The 15,372-nt window shown below is 32.4% G+C and overlaps 1 protein-coding gene across 7 annotated transcripts in view; it reads left to right on the forward strand.

Moving 5' to 3' along the window:
- Positions 1-15,372, forward strand: part of LOC144977307 (hydrocephalus-inducing protein homolog) — a 97,970-nt gene that overhangs the window by 78,563 nt on the left and 4,035 nt on the right. For 4 of the 7 annotated variants that reach the window (XM_078922370.1, XM_078922372.1, XM_078922371.1 and 1 more), the window contains 20 exons: positions 242-307; positions 2,033-2,175; positions 3,028-3,159; positions 3,473-3,549; positions 5,220-5,438; positions 5,943-6,209; positions 6,604-6,828; positions 7,165-7,303; positions 7,434-7,599; positions 7,813-7,960; positions 8,413-8,620; positions 9,028-9,249; positions 9,529-9,704; positions 9,875-10,073; positions 10,865-11,134; positions 11,663-11,832; positions 12,593-12,728; positions 13,271-13,570; positions 14,113-14,276; positions 14,911-15,061. In XM_078922370.1, coding sequence (XP_078778496.1) covers positions 242-307; positions 2,033-2,175; positions 3,028-3,159; positions 3,473-3,549; positions 5,220-5,438; positions 5,943-6,209; positions 6,604-6,828; positions 7,165-7,303; positions 7,434-7,599; positions 7,813-7,960; positions 8,413-8,620; positions 9,028-9,249; positions 9,529-9,704; positions 9,875-10,073; positions 10,865-11,134; positions 11,663-11,832; positions 12,593-12,728; positions 13,271-13,570; positions 14,113-14,276; positions 14,911-15,061 — 3,578 coding nt within the window. The remainder of the gene's footprint in view (positions 1-241; positions 308-2,032; positions 2,176-3,027; positions 3,160-3,472; positions 3,550-5,219; positions 5,439-5,942; positions 6,210-6,603; positions 6,829-7,164; positions 7,304-7,433; positions 7,600-7,812; positions 7,961-8,412; positions 8,621-9,027; positions 9,250-9,528; positions 9,705-9,874; positions 10,074-10,864; positions 11,135-11,662; positions 11,833-12,592; positions 12,729-13,270; positions 13,571-14,112; positions 14,277-14,910; positions 15,062-15,372) is intronic. The other 3 variants (XM_078922373.1, XM_078922375.1, XM_078922376.1) reach the window with 1 other exon arrangement.

Genomic DNA, 15,372 nt, shown 5'->3' on the forward strand with positions numbered 1-15,372 from the left:
AGTACTTGCAACTTATCCAAAAGGGAACAAGCTTGTGTCTGTTCAATGCTACAAAAACCCAGAAAAAATTCTGTTTCGATTTGCTTCATGGCAGTTAAGGCCTAAAAAACAAAAGGTCATTTGTTATAATCGTTATAATTGTAGTATTGGCGATAATGAAGCATATTATTGTATTGTCTTTGTATTTTCTTTCTCGACTAAAACGATAATATGATCTCGTTAATTTTCTTGGTAAAACCAGAGGATGAGGCGGTTGAGGATGAAGTCAATTTACATGAAGCAGAGGAAGAAGATAATCAAATGGATGGTATCCAATTAAACAATCACATCACTTGTTTTGAGATGGATTAGTCTGAGAAGTTGTTGTTTGCATGCTTCTATTTGAGTTCATAGTTCAAAGTTAAAGTTTATGTTTGTTTCATTTGTTGCTTATTGATAGTTGGAGGATGAAATGGTCTTTGCTTCTTACACCGATGGTACAGGGTTTGAGTGTCCTTGAGCAAGTCACCTCGCCCTAGATCACTTGTTATGCTGCACTGTGGCTAACACCTGGGATACTTCAGTCTTTTCTTGAAATATAGATACATACAAAATCAAATTTCTTGAAAGAGATGAAGAGTAAAAATTTAAATTATTTTTTAAATTATTATTATTTATGCGAAGCAACCTTCACAGTTAGTTTGTAACATTGAATTATTATGGCCAAAATTGTAATGGATTTAGCTGTGTAATTTTGTTCATTATGTTGTTGAATTTTCTCACAGTGTCCAATGGCACTATCACGCATTGTTTATTTGGGATTATATATATTCAATGTAGAACTTAAAGTGTCATGTATGCTATACATTTAAATGGTTTGTTATCAAATGTCAAGTATTTTATATGTAGCATGTATTGATCACGTACTCAAATGTGGTTTTTTAAATAGTTTGCATAGTTTTTCTCAATTTTCTTGTTAAAATTAAATTAATAATACATTCGATATTACTTATTTTTATATTACTTCAAATAACCTCTTTATGTTATTATTATTATTATTATTATTATTATTATTATTATTATTTTGTTGTTGTTGTTGTTGTTGTTGTTGTTGTTGTTGTTGTTGTTGTTGTTGTTGTTGTTGTTGTTGTTGTTGTTGTTGTTGTTATTATTATTATTATTATCATTATTATTAGTATTATTAGTATTATATTATTATTATTATATTATATTATTATTATTATTATTATTATTATTATTATTATTATTATTATTATTATTATTATTATTATTATTATTATTATTATTATTATTATTATTATTATTATTATTATTATTATTATTATTATTATTATTCATATTATATTATTATTATTATTATTATTATTATTATTATTATTATTATTATTATTATTATTATTATTATTATTATTATTTTATTATTATTATTATGTGAAATTATTCAATTCATATTTTTTTCTGTTCTTATTTTTTTTTTTTTTTGCATGGAATGATTTAAAGTGTTTATCATCACCGCAAATATTTATGGTAAAAAAGTTCTCTTAATAGCATGGATGTCCGTTTGTAAATTTGTTTTGAATGATGGTTTCATTGCTCATATTGTTTTTTATCAGCTCTTTTTTTTTCTCAGTCAGGATATAACAATTTATCAATAATTGTGCTTCATCATATGCAATATTATAAATGCCATTTTTCCTTTTGACAAAATGTATAAAAACGTCCAAATGATGCATTCCTAGAGGCATTTAAATTATAAGTAATAACTCAACCTCAGATATTTTAAATTAGAAAAAAAGTGACTAAAAATTTTTTTATTTGCATATACATAATATCATCGTTGAGCTCATTTAAAAAAATCATCTTCAAAGTGTTAAAAAGTTAAAACGATCTTTCAGTGAATTAGCGAATTGTTTGTTTAAAAAAAAAAGATTTTGCATTTATTCCCCCCCCCCCCCCCTAACTGTAGAAGATGTGCTCATCACTGTTTTTATTGGTATTTGGAGATTAATTGTTTTGATTGTCACTCTTTCAGCTGCTAAAGCCAATTTGATGCAGTTTGGTGACTGCTACATCAACGAGAGCCGCACCCTTAGTCTCACCATGACCAACCATTCCAAGACCGACTGTGTTAGATTCCAATGGCCCGACCATGGCCAACTAAAATTCTCACCCCAGGTAAGACATGCTTATGCTTCTGTGATCCATGCCTGATGTATTTACATTCTTCTATCTGTGTCCGTTGTATGTGTATGTGTGTGTTAATGTTGCAATTTCCCCCCTCCCCCCCCTCTCTCTCTCTCTCTCTCTCTCTCTCTCTCTCTCTCTCTCTCTCTCTCTCTCTCTCTCTCTCTCTCTCTCTCTCTCTCTCTCTCTCTCACACACACACACACACATACACTGTTCGCCTCCTCCCATTGATATCAAGATGTATGTTTGAACAACTTTTCCTATCTCAGCCAACTACTGATTTAGAGTCATAACTTGATCTGCTGGTAGATTACATCAGCCACTTCATCTACATGCAGTGTCTGTTCACTGATCATGCAATGAATATTTCATCTATATTTAAAATTAGTCATTCGTTGGTTACATACCTGAGAAGATGACATCATACAAAATCTTACCTCCTGTTATGTGGTTTATAAACTAAGTCGCTCCCTTGAACGTTTAGAATGATTATTGAAAACTCTAAACATTACCTACCCTACCAATCTTTTTTTTTTTCTCGAAAAATTAAGATTTTAACCAAAGGTTTCAAGCTTCTTAAATTTCCGTATTGGCTCTTGTCACCATTGTCAAAATCATTACTCTCCTCCAAAGTATTTTTTCTTTTTTTGTGACTCATTATTATTATTATTATTATTATTATTATTATTATTATTATTATTATTATTATTATTATTATTATTATTATTATTATTATTATTATTATATTATTATTATTATTATTAGTATTATTATTATTAGTATTATTATTATTGTTTGTTTTTTTTGTTTGTTTTTTTTTGGTTTTTACTCCATTCCTAGGTTGGACATCTGCACGCTGGATGCACAAAAGATATTGCTGTTACTTTCAAGTCTGATGCACCAAAGACATTTGCAGAATGTCCTATTAACTGTAGAGTCGCCAAAATCACCTTTGACAAACCTTTGGACCAGGTTACAATATTTTTATTTGTTTCTTGTTTGTTTTTTTTCTTTCTTTTTTTTTTTTATCATTTGATGTTCACTCTGCTCTTTGTTATTTTTTTAGCCAGCCATTTTTATGAGTAGTTCTCACTATATTATATCAGACTATAAACGTTCGGCTATACATTCGGCTGGCGGATATTGTCAGCATTTTGGCTAAATGCATAGCATCAATACATATAGATATGAAGTAAGTGGAATGAGATATATTTTGCCCGTGACACTGGATAAAGGCATCATTATAACAAAATTCACAATGCATCACATTATTTTCTCTCATCAGATTTGTGACTGGGATGACAAGATCCAAGTGGTGAAGTGGGTTGACATACCTCCTTCCCCGATTCAGACCGCTGATAGGTCAGTCCTATTTTATAACCAAATATTTACTATAACACCTGTCACCCTTTAATCTCATAACTACTACCACTGCTACTTCTATTACTACTACTACTACTACTACTACTACAACTACTACTACTACTACTACTACTACTACTACTACTACTACTACTAGTATCACCACCACCACCACTACCACTACTACCACTACCACAACCTTCTTCTTCTACTACTACTACTACTACTACTACTACTACTACTACTACTACTACTACTACTACTACTACTACTACTACTACTACTACCACCACCTCTACAACTAAAACAACTACTACGACTACTAATATATCACCACCACTACCATTACTACAACTGCTACTAATAATAATAATACGACTACTACTACTACTACTACTACTACTACTACTACTACTACTACTACTACTACTACTACTCTACTACAACGATGACGACGACTACTACAACTACTTTTACTACTACTACTACTACTACTACTACTACTACTACTACTACTACTACTACTACTACTACTACTACTACTACTAATGATTGAGGTTCTATCTCCTATAGCTCTCATGATGGGAGTGATGTTGCCGGAGAGAACGAAGTTGCTCATAATATGACAGATGTGATGGAAGTTCTTCTTTTGTCAGTTTATATAATAACCAATCTGTTTCTATGGTTACTGTTTACCGTTTTGAAGTTGGTTTACTTTTACTCCAAACAAACTAAGATTTTACTCTGATTTGTCCAAACAGCTTTTACAGTTCGAATAAAGTAGAGATCCCATCACACATTCTGAGCAGATTTACATTTTTTTAAAAAGTAATTTTCACCAATTATTTATTTTTTTATTCAAAGAATTTGTACCCTCTAAATTAATAAATTAATAAATTCATTTATTTATTTATATGTTTATTTATATTATGTATGTCTTTATTTATTTATTGATTTATTTATTTTAGATTATTTATTTATTTTTCGAAAATAATAAATACAAGATAGTAGGTACTTTGCTATCTGCATTAAAAAATAGTAATGGCCGTATGTATCAGAATCCTCAACATGCAATTATGTCATCTTCGCATTTTTATTTGTTTGAAAAAGTTTATTTTCTTTTCAAATTTTTGAGACACATTTTTGGGGGGAGGTGATGGAGTTGAATTTTTTATTAGTTTTTGTTTTGCTGCCTTTTAATTTTTTAAAAATTTGTTTTGTTTTTCTTTGACTATAAACAACTTACTTTCTAAATATGGAAATGGAAATAAACATACAAATGATATAATTAATAGTAAAAAGATTTTTAAGAAATGGATAAGTAGACGAATAAACAAATTTAGGAATAAATTTTTAATAGATTTATAAATTATAAGTTAATCAACTTTATCGAGTGGACAAGCAAATCACTATTTTGAAAATTGGATATCAAAATGGAGGTGATTTTGTATTCAACTTTATAGGTTTTAAAAAACATGACAATAACCTGAATGCACTTTGAACTCAATTAATTCTAACAAATCGCTTGATTAAAAGCACTCCAAAAGAACTTGAGCTATTATATGGTGCAAAATTCACTTGATGTGGACAAAGTGATTTGATAATTCGTATAAAGGTTAAATGTCAGCCACAAAATTAATTGCTAATTGTATCTTTCTTCACACCATTAGTGGGAGCAAATCAAATCCACCAGCGACACCACACCCACCAAGACCAGCCAAAAAGAAAATGATTGAAACGGAACCGGAACCAGCCTTCAATGAGGCAGCAGACACGGTTAGGAACGTGGAACTTCTCGTGTCAGCAATTTCTGATTTCACCCAATGCACATGTAAGGTGGAAAGTGTCAACTTCAAAGACACTCTCATGTTCCAAACCAGGGTGTACAAGTAAGTCAATGGTATCTTTATTCGTCATGACTAGTATTAATCTTATCTACCCTGTTGTAACTTGCACTGGAAGAAGAATTTCACCAATTATTTGAGTGAACAAGTATTCTGAAGTGTTAAATGCAAATCAAAAAGGTATTAAAACATGTGAAACATTTCCACTCTAAGTTGAAGACAAAAAATAAATAAAAACAATAGAAAAAAACCGAGAAAAGAAACAAAATAAAACAAAGCAAAAAGAAAATTTGGGAAAAAACAGACAAGCAAAACAAATGAATAAACAAAAAACAAGCCAATTAATTTTTTTTACGCTGCTTTATACAACAAACATTAAACCTATTAAGGTCTTGTGCCACAAAGTGACCTCACGTTGTTAGATTTTGTTCACTACATACATATGATAATGTTTATCTGCTGTTTATATTCAAATCAAATGCATACCATATGAATTAGTGTCAATATTATTTCCATGACACGAAACAATTTCGTTATCTCATTCAATAGTCTCAGTCTACAAAACGAGGGTCAGGTTGCCCTAGACTACAACTGGCAGGTCTTGATGGACAGTTTTACTCCCATGATTCAACGCTCAGTGACTTTCATGTCAGAGGGTGAAAGGCCAGAGTCTCGTGTTGACGTCATTGACACGTCATATATTCCTTTCATCGTGGAACCACAATTCGGCACTATTCCTGCTGGCAAGTCGGCAACTTGTGTGGTCAAGTTTGCTCCTTTGGATGCCAATGAGTATGAGGGACGATTGATCTGCAGGTTGGTTTCCAGTTTGTATTGCGCCAGCAGATATTGTGCCATATAAATTCTCAAGTTTTTTCTTTTACTACGAAGATCTTTTAAACATGCATTACAGATTATCAAGAAAGTACCAGAATTAGAAGAAGAAGAAGAAGAAGAAGAAGAAGAAGAAGAAGAAGAAGGAGGAGGAGGAGGAGGAGGAGGAGGAGGAGGAGGAGGAGGAAGAGGAGGAGGATGATTAGGAGAAGTAGGAAGGGGAGAAGAAAGAGGTGGAGGAGGAACAAGAACAAGACCCCCTGATAAGGTTTTTCTGCAGTATGATACATTCCCTCTTCCATGTGTATTAAGTGTGTATTAAAATATTTGTTTTTCTGTTCTTCAAATGATGTAACGTTCTGTTATTTACTTTCAGCATTCCATTTATGGGTAAAGATGAGCATGGCCCAGTGATTGGATTGAAGGGCAGAAGTCTCATGCCTTATTGCCATTTTGAACTGGAAGACTCAGACTATCTTTCTAGTGCCAGAAGGAATCCAGAATTGAGAGGTCCAGGTGGGGCACCGCCAGGTTCCACTCTTGACCCTAATACAAGGGTCATAGAGTACAATGTCTGCGGCACTGGAGTCAGATGTTACAAGTAAGCCTTTTTATTTTGTATTTTTGCTGCTTTACTCCTGCGTTTGTCTTTACTTGTATTATTTTTTGTTTTGTTTTATTAACTTTTTATTATTTAAAATTATCTTTTCTTTTTGATTGCTTTCATAAATAATGCGAATCTTTGTACATTTCTTTTTCTTTTCAAAGAAGTTAAAAAAAAAATTTCAATGGCCTTTTGAATTACAGAGCAGTCGCAGTAAAATTATTCATAATACCATCATGTCAACATCTTCCCCAGTTTTGCTTTTTGAAGGTCAATATGATGAAAAGTTTTAAATACAGGATTGAATTTTATTCCTCATCTTTTTTTCTCCAGGGAGTTTGGAATAGTCAACCCAACAAATGAGCAATTTAACTTTGAGTGGATTTGTGAAGATGACAATGATCCTAAGCGTCCTTCTTGCTTCACATGTGTCCATCCTACAGGATCGGTCAGGAGTGGCAGAAAGTTCAAGGTGATGATGTTTTTATTTTATTTTATTTTATTTTGTATTTTTTGTTTGAGTTCGTTTTTAACTGGCATAACTAATATGAAAAGATTAATTCTTTAACCAAAACTAACACAATTTGTGTAAATAATTTCAGGTTGGCTTTGAGTATTTGTCCAATCAACTGGATATCGTCGAATCATTCTGGCGATTCACCATCCCATCACAGGCAATCTCTGTGCCATTCCTGCTTGTGGGAAACACCAGAGAACCAGATATATGTCTAGACAGATCTCATCTCAACTTTAAGGCCTTGTTGGTTGGTGAGTGATAATAAATGTGTCTAAAGTTGTTTTATCACATTATTTTATTCGTGTCATTCATTCGTGACAACCATTTCATCTCTTTAATTCTACAAACCTTTAATAATTAAAATATCATGTTTTTTATGCTCTTTCATTTATTGTAGATAGATTAAATGGATCTCATACACGTAAGTAATTGAGAATTGTCTTTTTCCGTGCATTATTTCCAAGGTCGTGAGGCAATTGAAACAATATACCTAAACAACAATGAAGATACTCCATTCAACTTCCACTTTGTTGAAGACTCCTGCCATTCTGAAGGATATGCTTCTCATCTCTCTGTCAGGCCCATGCAGGGACAAATCCCACCCAAGTCAAGGTTTGATAGTTGTTCATATGGATTAGTTTTGGATAAATTGAGTTTATAATCATTACATAGCCTCAAGATAGATCATAGGCATAGACAATGAAAATCTTTTAAATCCTTTCAGTCACAGGAAGTGCTGAAAGTATTAATTGTATCAAAATAAAAATGTTTATATATGAATATGTTATTGTTGCCTTTCAACTCAACTCATTTATTAACACAATTGTTTGTTTTTTTATTACTGGTCTTCTTTCCCTGTCGCAGCTTAGGAAATGTGACCGAGATCTTTCTCTTTTTGTAAACAATATATGGATTTCTTAACTGTTGAATTACATTTATGAAGGCTAACATGACACAGATAGGAATGTCATGTAATCAAATTGGTGTGTTTATTTTGGTTAATCCCTTTGATTGAATTATGCCACTTTTATCAATTTTTTTTTCACTCATTTTCACTATTACAGAATAGCCGTCAACCTTCACTTCTCACCTACATCTGAAAAAGAAGTGAACTTTAACCTTCGTTGTAATGTTTCTCGTAAAGTGGCTCCAATCACCCTCAATGTGAAAGCTGAAGGTTACTCCATGAACTGTATCCTGAGATGTGAGGATTCCACAGGAAACATGGTGGAACTCAGTGAAAGGGCCATCAACAAAATCAATTTTGGAGAGGTAAAGACCTCTAGATTCCTTTCATCCTTGATCATCATCATAGTTAGAAATTTCACATCGATAGTATTTATTTATATTGCTAATGAGACATTTCAAGTAAAAACTTTTATTTCAAAAGCTACATATTTATTGTGTTTAAATAATAACGCTTTTTATTTATTGTTAATTAGGATTACATGAAATTATTTGTTTTTTATTCTATACACCCATGGTTATTTTCCATTCAGATTTGGATATCTACCATTTAGTCTTTTTATTTATTAAAAAAGGAAAAGGTTACTTCAATTACAAAATTAAAATTGATTACAGCAATATGATTCAGGGGAAATCATTACTTTGAACATTTATTTGAGAATGTTTATTTCAAACTCAGTACAAAGAAATTACTTTATTATTTTTTGTTTCAGGTTGAAGTAAATGAAAACGCCATTCGTCACCTATTTGTCCTAAACTCTGGCAAGTTCAACTTTGATTATTCTTGGGAACTGAATGACAACATAATCGGCAAAGATGTAATCAGCGTGACACCACACAGAGGTGGGGTAATGTGTGGGGAGACCAAGCAATGTGCTCTCACCTTCTGTCCTAACAAACGCATGTCTGTGAGAAACTGTGAACTGACACTCAAGGTAAAAATTGCAAAATAAAAAATAATCGAGAATTGAGATTGCAAGTTAATAGTTTATATAAATCTTTTGCATTTTACCCAAGGTGTCCATAGAGATAACAAAACAATGATACTTTGGTAAACATCTCAATACTTGCTGGGTTTTATTTTTTTTTTCTTGTTTGTTTGGAAGTTATTTAACACATAAATAAAAGTCACCCAAATTTATTATGGCAAGCAACTGTTAAAAAAAATAAAGGTTTGGAATTGTTGAAGCTATTTCTTTTGTTTTTCTTTTCAGATTGCAAATGGCCCTACCTACCAGATCGTCATAATGGGTCAAGGCGTAACACCAGGTCTGCATTTCTCATTCCGCACTTACAACTTTGGCAATTGCTTCATCCACAAGGCCGGCCTTGACCTTCCTACCAAGCAGGCTGTGCTCAGGCTAACCAACAAGGATAAAAAGGAAATAAGGTTAGTGTAATTTAGTAAGGAATGATAAATTTGGCTAAAGTAAAATATTGGTATTATGATAATTAAAAAAAATATTTTGTTATTCTTCCCCCCCCCCCCCCTTTCAATTTTAATCTTTTAAAAACCTGATATGTCTTTATTTTGTTAAATTTTGTCATATTTTATTTCAGTGTTGATTGCCTGTATGAGTCCAACGCAATTCTTTGCCACAAGATGGAGGCCTGTGTCGTTCAACCAAACGACACCATTGATGTGACCTTCACTTTTTGCCCCAGGCAGACCATCAAATACCGCGAGGTCGTGACCTTTGAGGTCAACGGTCTCAGCAAGCAAAAAGTGGAATTCTTTGGTGTTGGAAGTGAAATGAAGGTAAATATAAGGCAGGTCCCCATGATAACATTAGATTTTATATGCTCATTTTTGTTATTTCTTGATTTGTATCTTGATTGCTCTGAAAAGTTGAACAAATCATCAATAGACCATGTAATAATAATAATAATAATAATAATAATAATAGTTATGATTATGATGATGGTAGTAATAATAATAATAATAATAATAATAATAATAATAATAATAATAAGAGGAAAAGAAGAAGAAGAAGAAGAAGAAGAAGAAGAAGAAGAAGAAGAAGAAGAAGAAGAAGAAGTGTATTAGTAATAATAATAATAATAATAATAATAATAATAATAATAATAATAGTAATAATAATAATAATAATGGTGATTATGATGATGATGATGATGATAAAAATACTGACAATAGTGATAACAATAGAATATCTCTGTATATCGCCAATCCTGCATTACAGCAGTCCTAGGCATACATTTGCAAGAGCAAAAAACCATACAGTCTGCACATTAAAATTATTTAGATCAGAACTATTTTTTAAAGAATTAGATCAGCCCATAAATTTAATTAGATAAACAGAAATTCAATGGATGTGATTAAAGATACTTACTCGAATGTCATCTCTGAAAAAAAAATTATTGAGTAAATTATTTAGCACATGTTAGCAGTTTATTGTAAAGTATAATCACTTAATATACATTAGTTTCTTCTTTCAATTCTTAGAAATGAAATAATAATGTGTTATAGATTCACTGAAGCATGTGATTTGAAAGGATTAATCTTCTTATCTTTTGTGAATGCAACTTCAGATTGAAGTAGCAGATCCCAAACAGAAATGTGTCAACCTTGGTCCCAGAATGGTCGGTGACTCTGTCAGACGTTTTATTCCCATTGTCAATAACAGTCCTGCACCTATAACCTTTAACCTTGCCTTGACCCCAACTGAACCAGCCCTTCAGCATAAGGAAGTGTTGAGCATAAGTCCACGGGACCGAATAACTCTCGAACCCAAAGGAGGTACCCTAAAGGTTGAGGTCTGGTTTAGACCCAAAGCCCGCATCCCTCAATTTACTGAAGAGGTGAGCGTTCTATAAAGCCACACATATGATTCAAGTTTGCATAAAAAAAAAAGAAAGAAAGAAAAAAAAAAAGAAAATTCATCTCTTGTATCCAGCTGATAAGTGCAAAACTGACAACGTTTCTTGTTTATTGATATTTCTAATTTAAATAGTGTTATATGTCATTGACATAGAGGGCAAGCTAGCTAGTACAGGGTAGATTTAAGCAAGATACAACAATTTTTTTATCTGTTGCCTATTGTATTGCATTTAGTGATTTATACTTTAACCAATGACTTATCTAGTGAGTATTGTTTGTTATTTTAATCTTAGTGTGCGATTACAAAAAAAAGCAATAATTTAAAGTGAATTTTTTGATTGTTCAATTTTTAAAAAAGATCATCTTTCTACTGTAAAATGAAAATTATAAGGGGGAAAAAAGTCAATGGTTAGAATTTTTGCTTCAATTAAAATGTTATTAATTTTACATTTTCTTTTTAAATATTAAATTTTAACGCAATGTTTCTCATTTCTTCTCCTTCAATCAAGGTGTTATTGGAATGTGCTGGCATGTCACAGCCCCTCTTTGTGGTGAAGGGATCTTGTCTGGGCATGGAGATCTCTCTGGACTCCGACGCCCTGTCCTTTGGCACCGTCTACCAGCGGAGCAGCTCTAGTCGGAAATTGGTCATGTATAACAATGGGGACATGAACACAAAGTAAGTGGTTAGATGGGACTAAATATTGTTGTAAGATTGGGTTAGAGGTGGGTTAATCTGGTACAATTGTGCTGGTTGCGTGTGAGATGAGAATGATAAGGCTGCTGGTAGTGGTCGTGCTGCTGCTGATGATGATGCTAATTGTTTTTTAAGCCACACATTATTGAGGAGAAGAAGTGAGAGAAAATAACCTCTATTTTGATCAAACATTATATATTTATACTTGCAGCTATTCTTTGATGCTTAAAGCTCACAAAATGAAACTGCATACATAGTCGGATATATTTTCTGTATTTAACAGTTTTATAATTTCCTGATTACAATTTCGCTAGCCAAGTATCATGCAGTATGCTGTCAAGTAGCATCTTTCAATTGTGATCTGATTAAAATTTTTACTTTGTCGCCATCAAAATAAAGAATGCATCTTTTCCGCATCATTTATCAACAAAATCTTAAATGCCATTTTAACACAGCAAAATGTAAACGCACACCTTTGACATTATCTTTATCAATTTCAAAATTTGTTAGATTTTTTCTTTCTCATTTAAAATATCCTTTAAGCATTCTTTGATAACAATCACTTGACCTTAGCTCAGTTAGTATGAAGATCAAAGCATAAAACAAAATGGAATTTCGTATCAACAGAACAGTAAGCAATAACCAATTTAGTATGCATCAGAAAATAAATATTTCCACCTAAAAGTATCATTTTTAGATATACTGCATGCCTAACCAGTATTTTTTATAATTCTTTGCCCAGGTTCTGTTGGGACATTAAAAGATTTGCCCCTGACTTTTCTATCCATCCCGTCGAAGGCTACATCACACCAGGCATGGAGGTTACATTTGATGTCGAGTTTCACCCACAATCCATTTGTGGTGACGTCAGATATGATGTAAGTATTGGTGTGAGAGACTGACAATTTTTTATAGCATTTTGATCTGGATGACTTTTATAACATGACATTAATTTTATTACTAAAAGTTAAATAAATAGATAAATTAGGTGATAAATTAATAATAGAGACACGATTAATGAAAAGTATAAAAGTAACAAACATTATTTGTCTTTATTTCCTAATCATAGACAATACTATGGTGGTTTCATATGTTTCTTTATAGCTTTGTCCAAGCAATTATAGAAAACGTTTTAAAAATACATATATACTAAAAAGCTGATTATAATAATGGCAATAACTTGTTAACTTTGAACATTTTGGAGTTAGTTGCTGTCTGAAATAAACTTTTATCACAAAACAATCAATATTTTATACTTAAGCGTTTTGCATATGCAGATTTTGATATACAATCTTATTTGGTAATAAAATTTTGATTTTTTAAATTGTAGTTTTATCAACTGATTGATTTCTTTTTTTGAACTTCTTTTGTCGTGCACTCACTCAAAGAAAATAATTGATCCAATCATCTTTTTTTACAGAAACTGAAATGCAAGTTGGATGGAGGTCCTCACAAACCTGTAACCTTGACCCTAACAGGATCATGCACGGGCATTCCTCCAGTCAAGGAAGTCCAAAATTTCCAATCAGTCGTGAGGCAGACAGACACAAAACAGCTCCAGATCTCCAACAAGACCAACCAACTGTGGGTGCTACGTCCAATCATCGACGGGGAATACTGGACAGGTCCTGTAACCTTCCAGGTGGAGCCACAACAGACCAAAGGTTACGAGTTGACCTATCACCCCTTAACTATGACTACAGAGAACAAGAAACACATGGTATGTTGAATGTTGCATTTTCTATAATTATGAAATGATTCTTCCAGCACCAACCTTACTCATTTACTTGATCATTTATTTGATCCCATTGTCTCATCCTTCGTAATAGTAAAAATAAGTGATGAAGTTGAATATAGACTGTAATGTAATGAATCATAATTTGGTTTTCCCCATTTCTCAACAGTATGGAAAAATTATGAATTTGACGTTACATCTGATGAGTGTAATTTACTATTTTTGATCGTGCAAGGTGCTCTTGTCTTTGTAAATACTTTGATTGACTTGAATCACATAGGGGTTGTTTTTATTCTTGGGGGGGGGGGGGGGGGGTGTAAAGATTGCATCATCTGGCCGAATTAATAAGTCTACATTTTGTAAAAAATTACTTAGCATCAGATATCATTTGATATCATCCAATACAGGTTCTGTGTGCGAACAGAGTCCTTGAAACCAGTCCTATGTTTTAAAAAGTTCCAGAAAAAGTAATTTTGAGAATGTTTTAAAATTTTTAAATCAAACCATATCATCTTTTTTGTTTCCAGGGTTCAATCTTCTTCCCAATGCCGGATGGCTCAGGGCTCTTGTTTAACTTGACTGGCACGGCAGAGGCTCCTAAGGTTCTGGCAAAGATCCAGCGGGACGTGCCCTGTAAGACAGGCTATACAGAGCTCCTTACTGTCACGAATTGGCTCAAGAAACCACAGAGGTGTGTAACAGGTTTGAAAGAACACTCCTTGTTTAACTGAAGTACCCATCTTTTTATATTTCACATATCAAATTATCAGCCAGAGGTAAAGGACCTCTTGTGTAAGTGAGGTGCATTAATTAGCTTTAACTATAGTTTACCTTCAAACCTGAAGGTTTAATGACATTTTGTTTGGACAGTGTATTTAAGGCAAAGTAATGTAACGAAGAAATTCTATGATGTTACCATTAATTTCAAATTTTAAGAATATGCTTTAGCCTTTTGTCTGGCACTGTTTCAGACAATCTATTTTTCAGATCTTTTTCCCACACCAGTGTCTGCTCTCTAATTTGTCAGTTTGAAATTTTTAAAAAATGAAAAATGAACCCCTGTCTCATATACCGAGCTATGAATCATGGTTTAGCCTCCATTGTGTATGGAGGGGAGAGTGGTCGCTAATAAACTTATAATAAACTTGTCAAAATACGATGGTTCCTCGGCATGTTTTATTTTTAGTTTGTTTGTTTGTTTTTTTTATTTGATCCTCCATGAATATCCCTGATTAACATATTCACTATATCATATGAAAGAAGAAAAGACTATCTACATTCTAGCCAGGAAATGTAAATCAATTACTTGATATCACCCAAAACAGGTTCCGTGTGCGAACAGAGTCCCTGAAACCAGACAAGTTGGACCCTGGCACAACAGTTAAAGGTGTTGATCATGTGGATGTACCAGCCAATAGCAAGAAAGATTATAAACTGTCTTTCTACGCATATAGGGAAGGGCAGACCACTCTCAAGGTAGTTACTGCTTTTTTTTTTGCTTTTTTATTTTGATCCTTTCAGTTCCTTGTATTGTTATTTTTATATGAGCTAGATTCACTGGAATGTGTAATCTTTTTATTTTACAGTGTTATTGCTTTAACATTTAATAATCACATGACATTAGTTTACTGTTAGATATTATGAAGTTATGTTGTAAGACATTAATTCAGTACATAATGATTTTGGTTCAATATAGACACAAACATATGAAGTTTTTATAAGGGTCGATAAGTTAAAGTAACTTTTTAATTTTGGAAAAAAATGTATGTTTTTTGGGGGTATTTTTA

Source organism: Berghia stephanieae, chromosome 7, assembly GCF_034508935.2.
Source record: "Berghia stephanieae isolate SIO BIC M18660-M18661 chromosome 7, UCSD_Bste_1.3, whole genome shotgun sequence".
NCBI classification, from domain to species: Eukaryota; Metazoa; Mollusca; class Gastropoda; order Nudibranchia; family Aeolidiidae; genus Berghia; species Berghia stephanieae.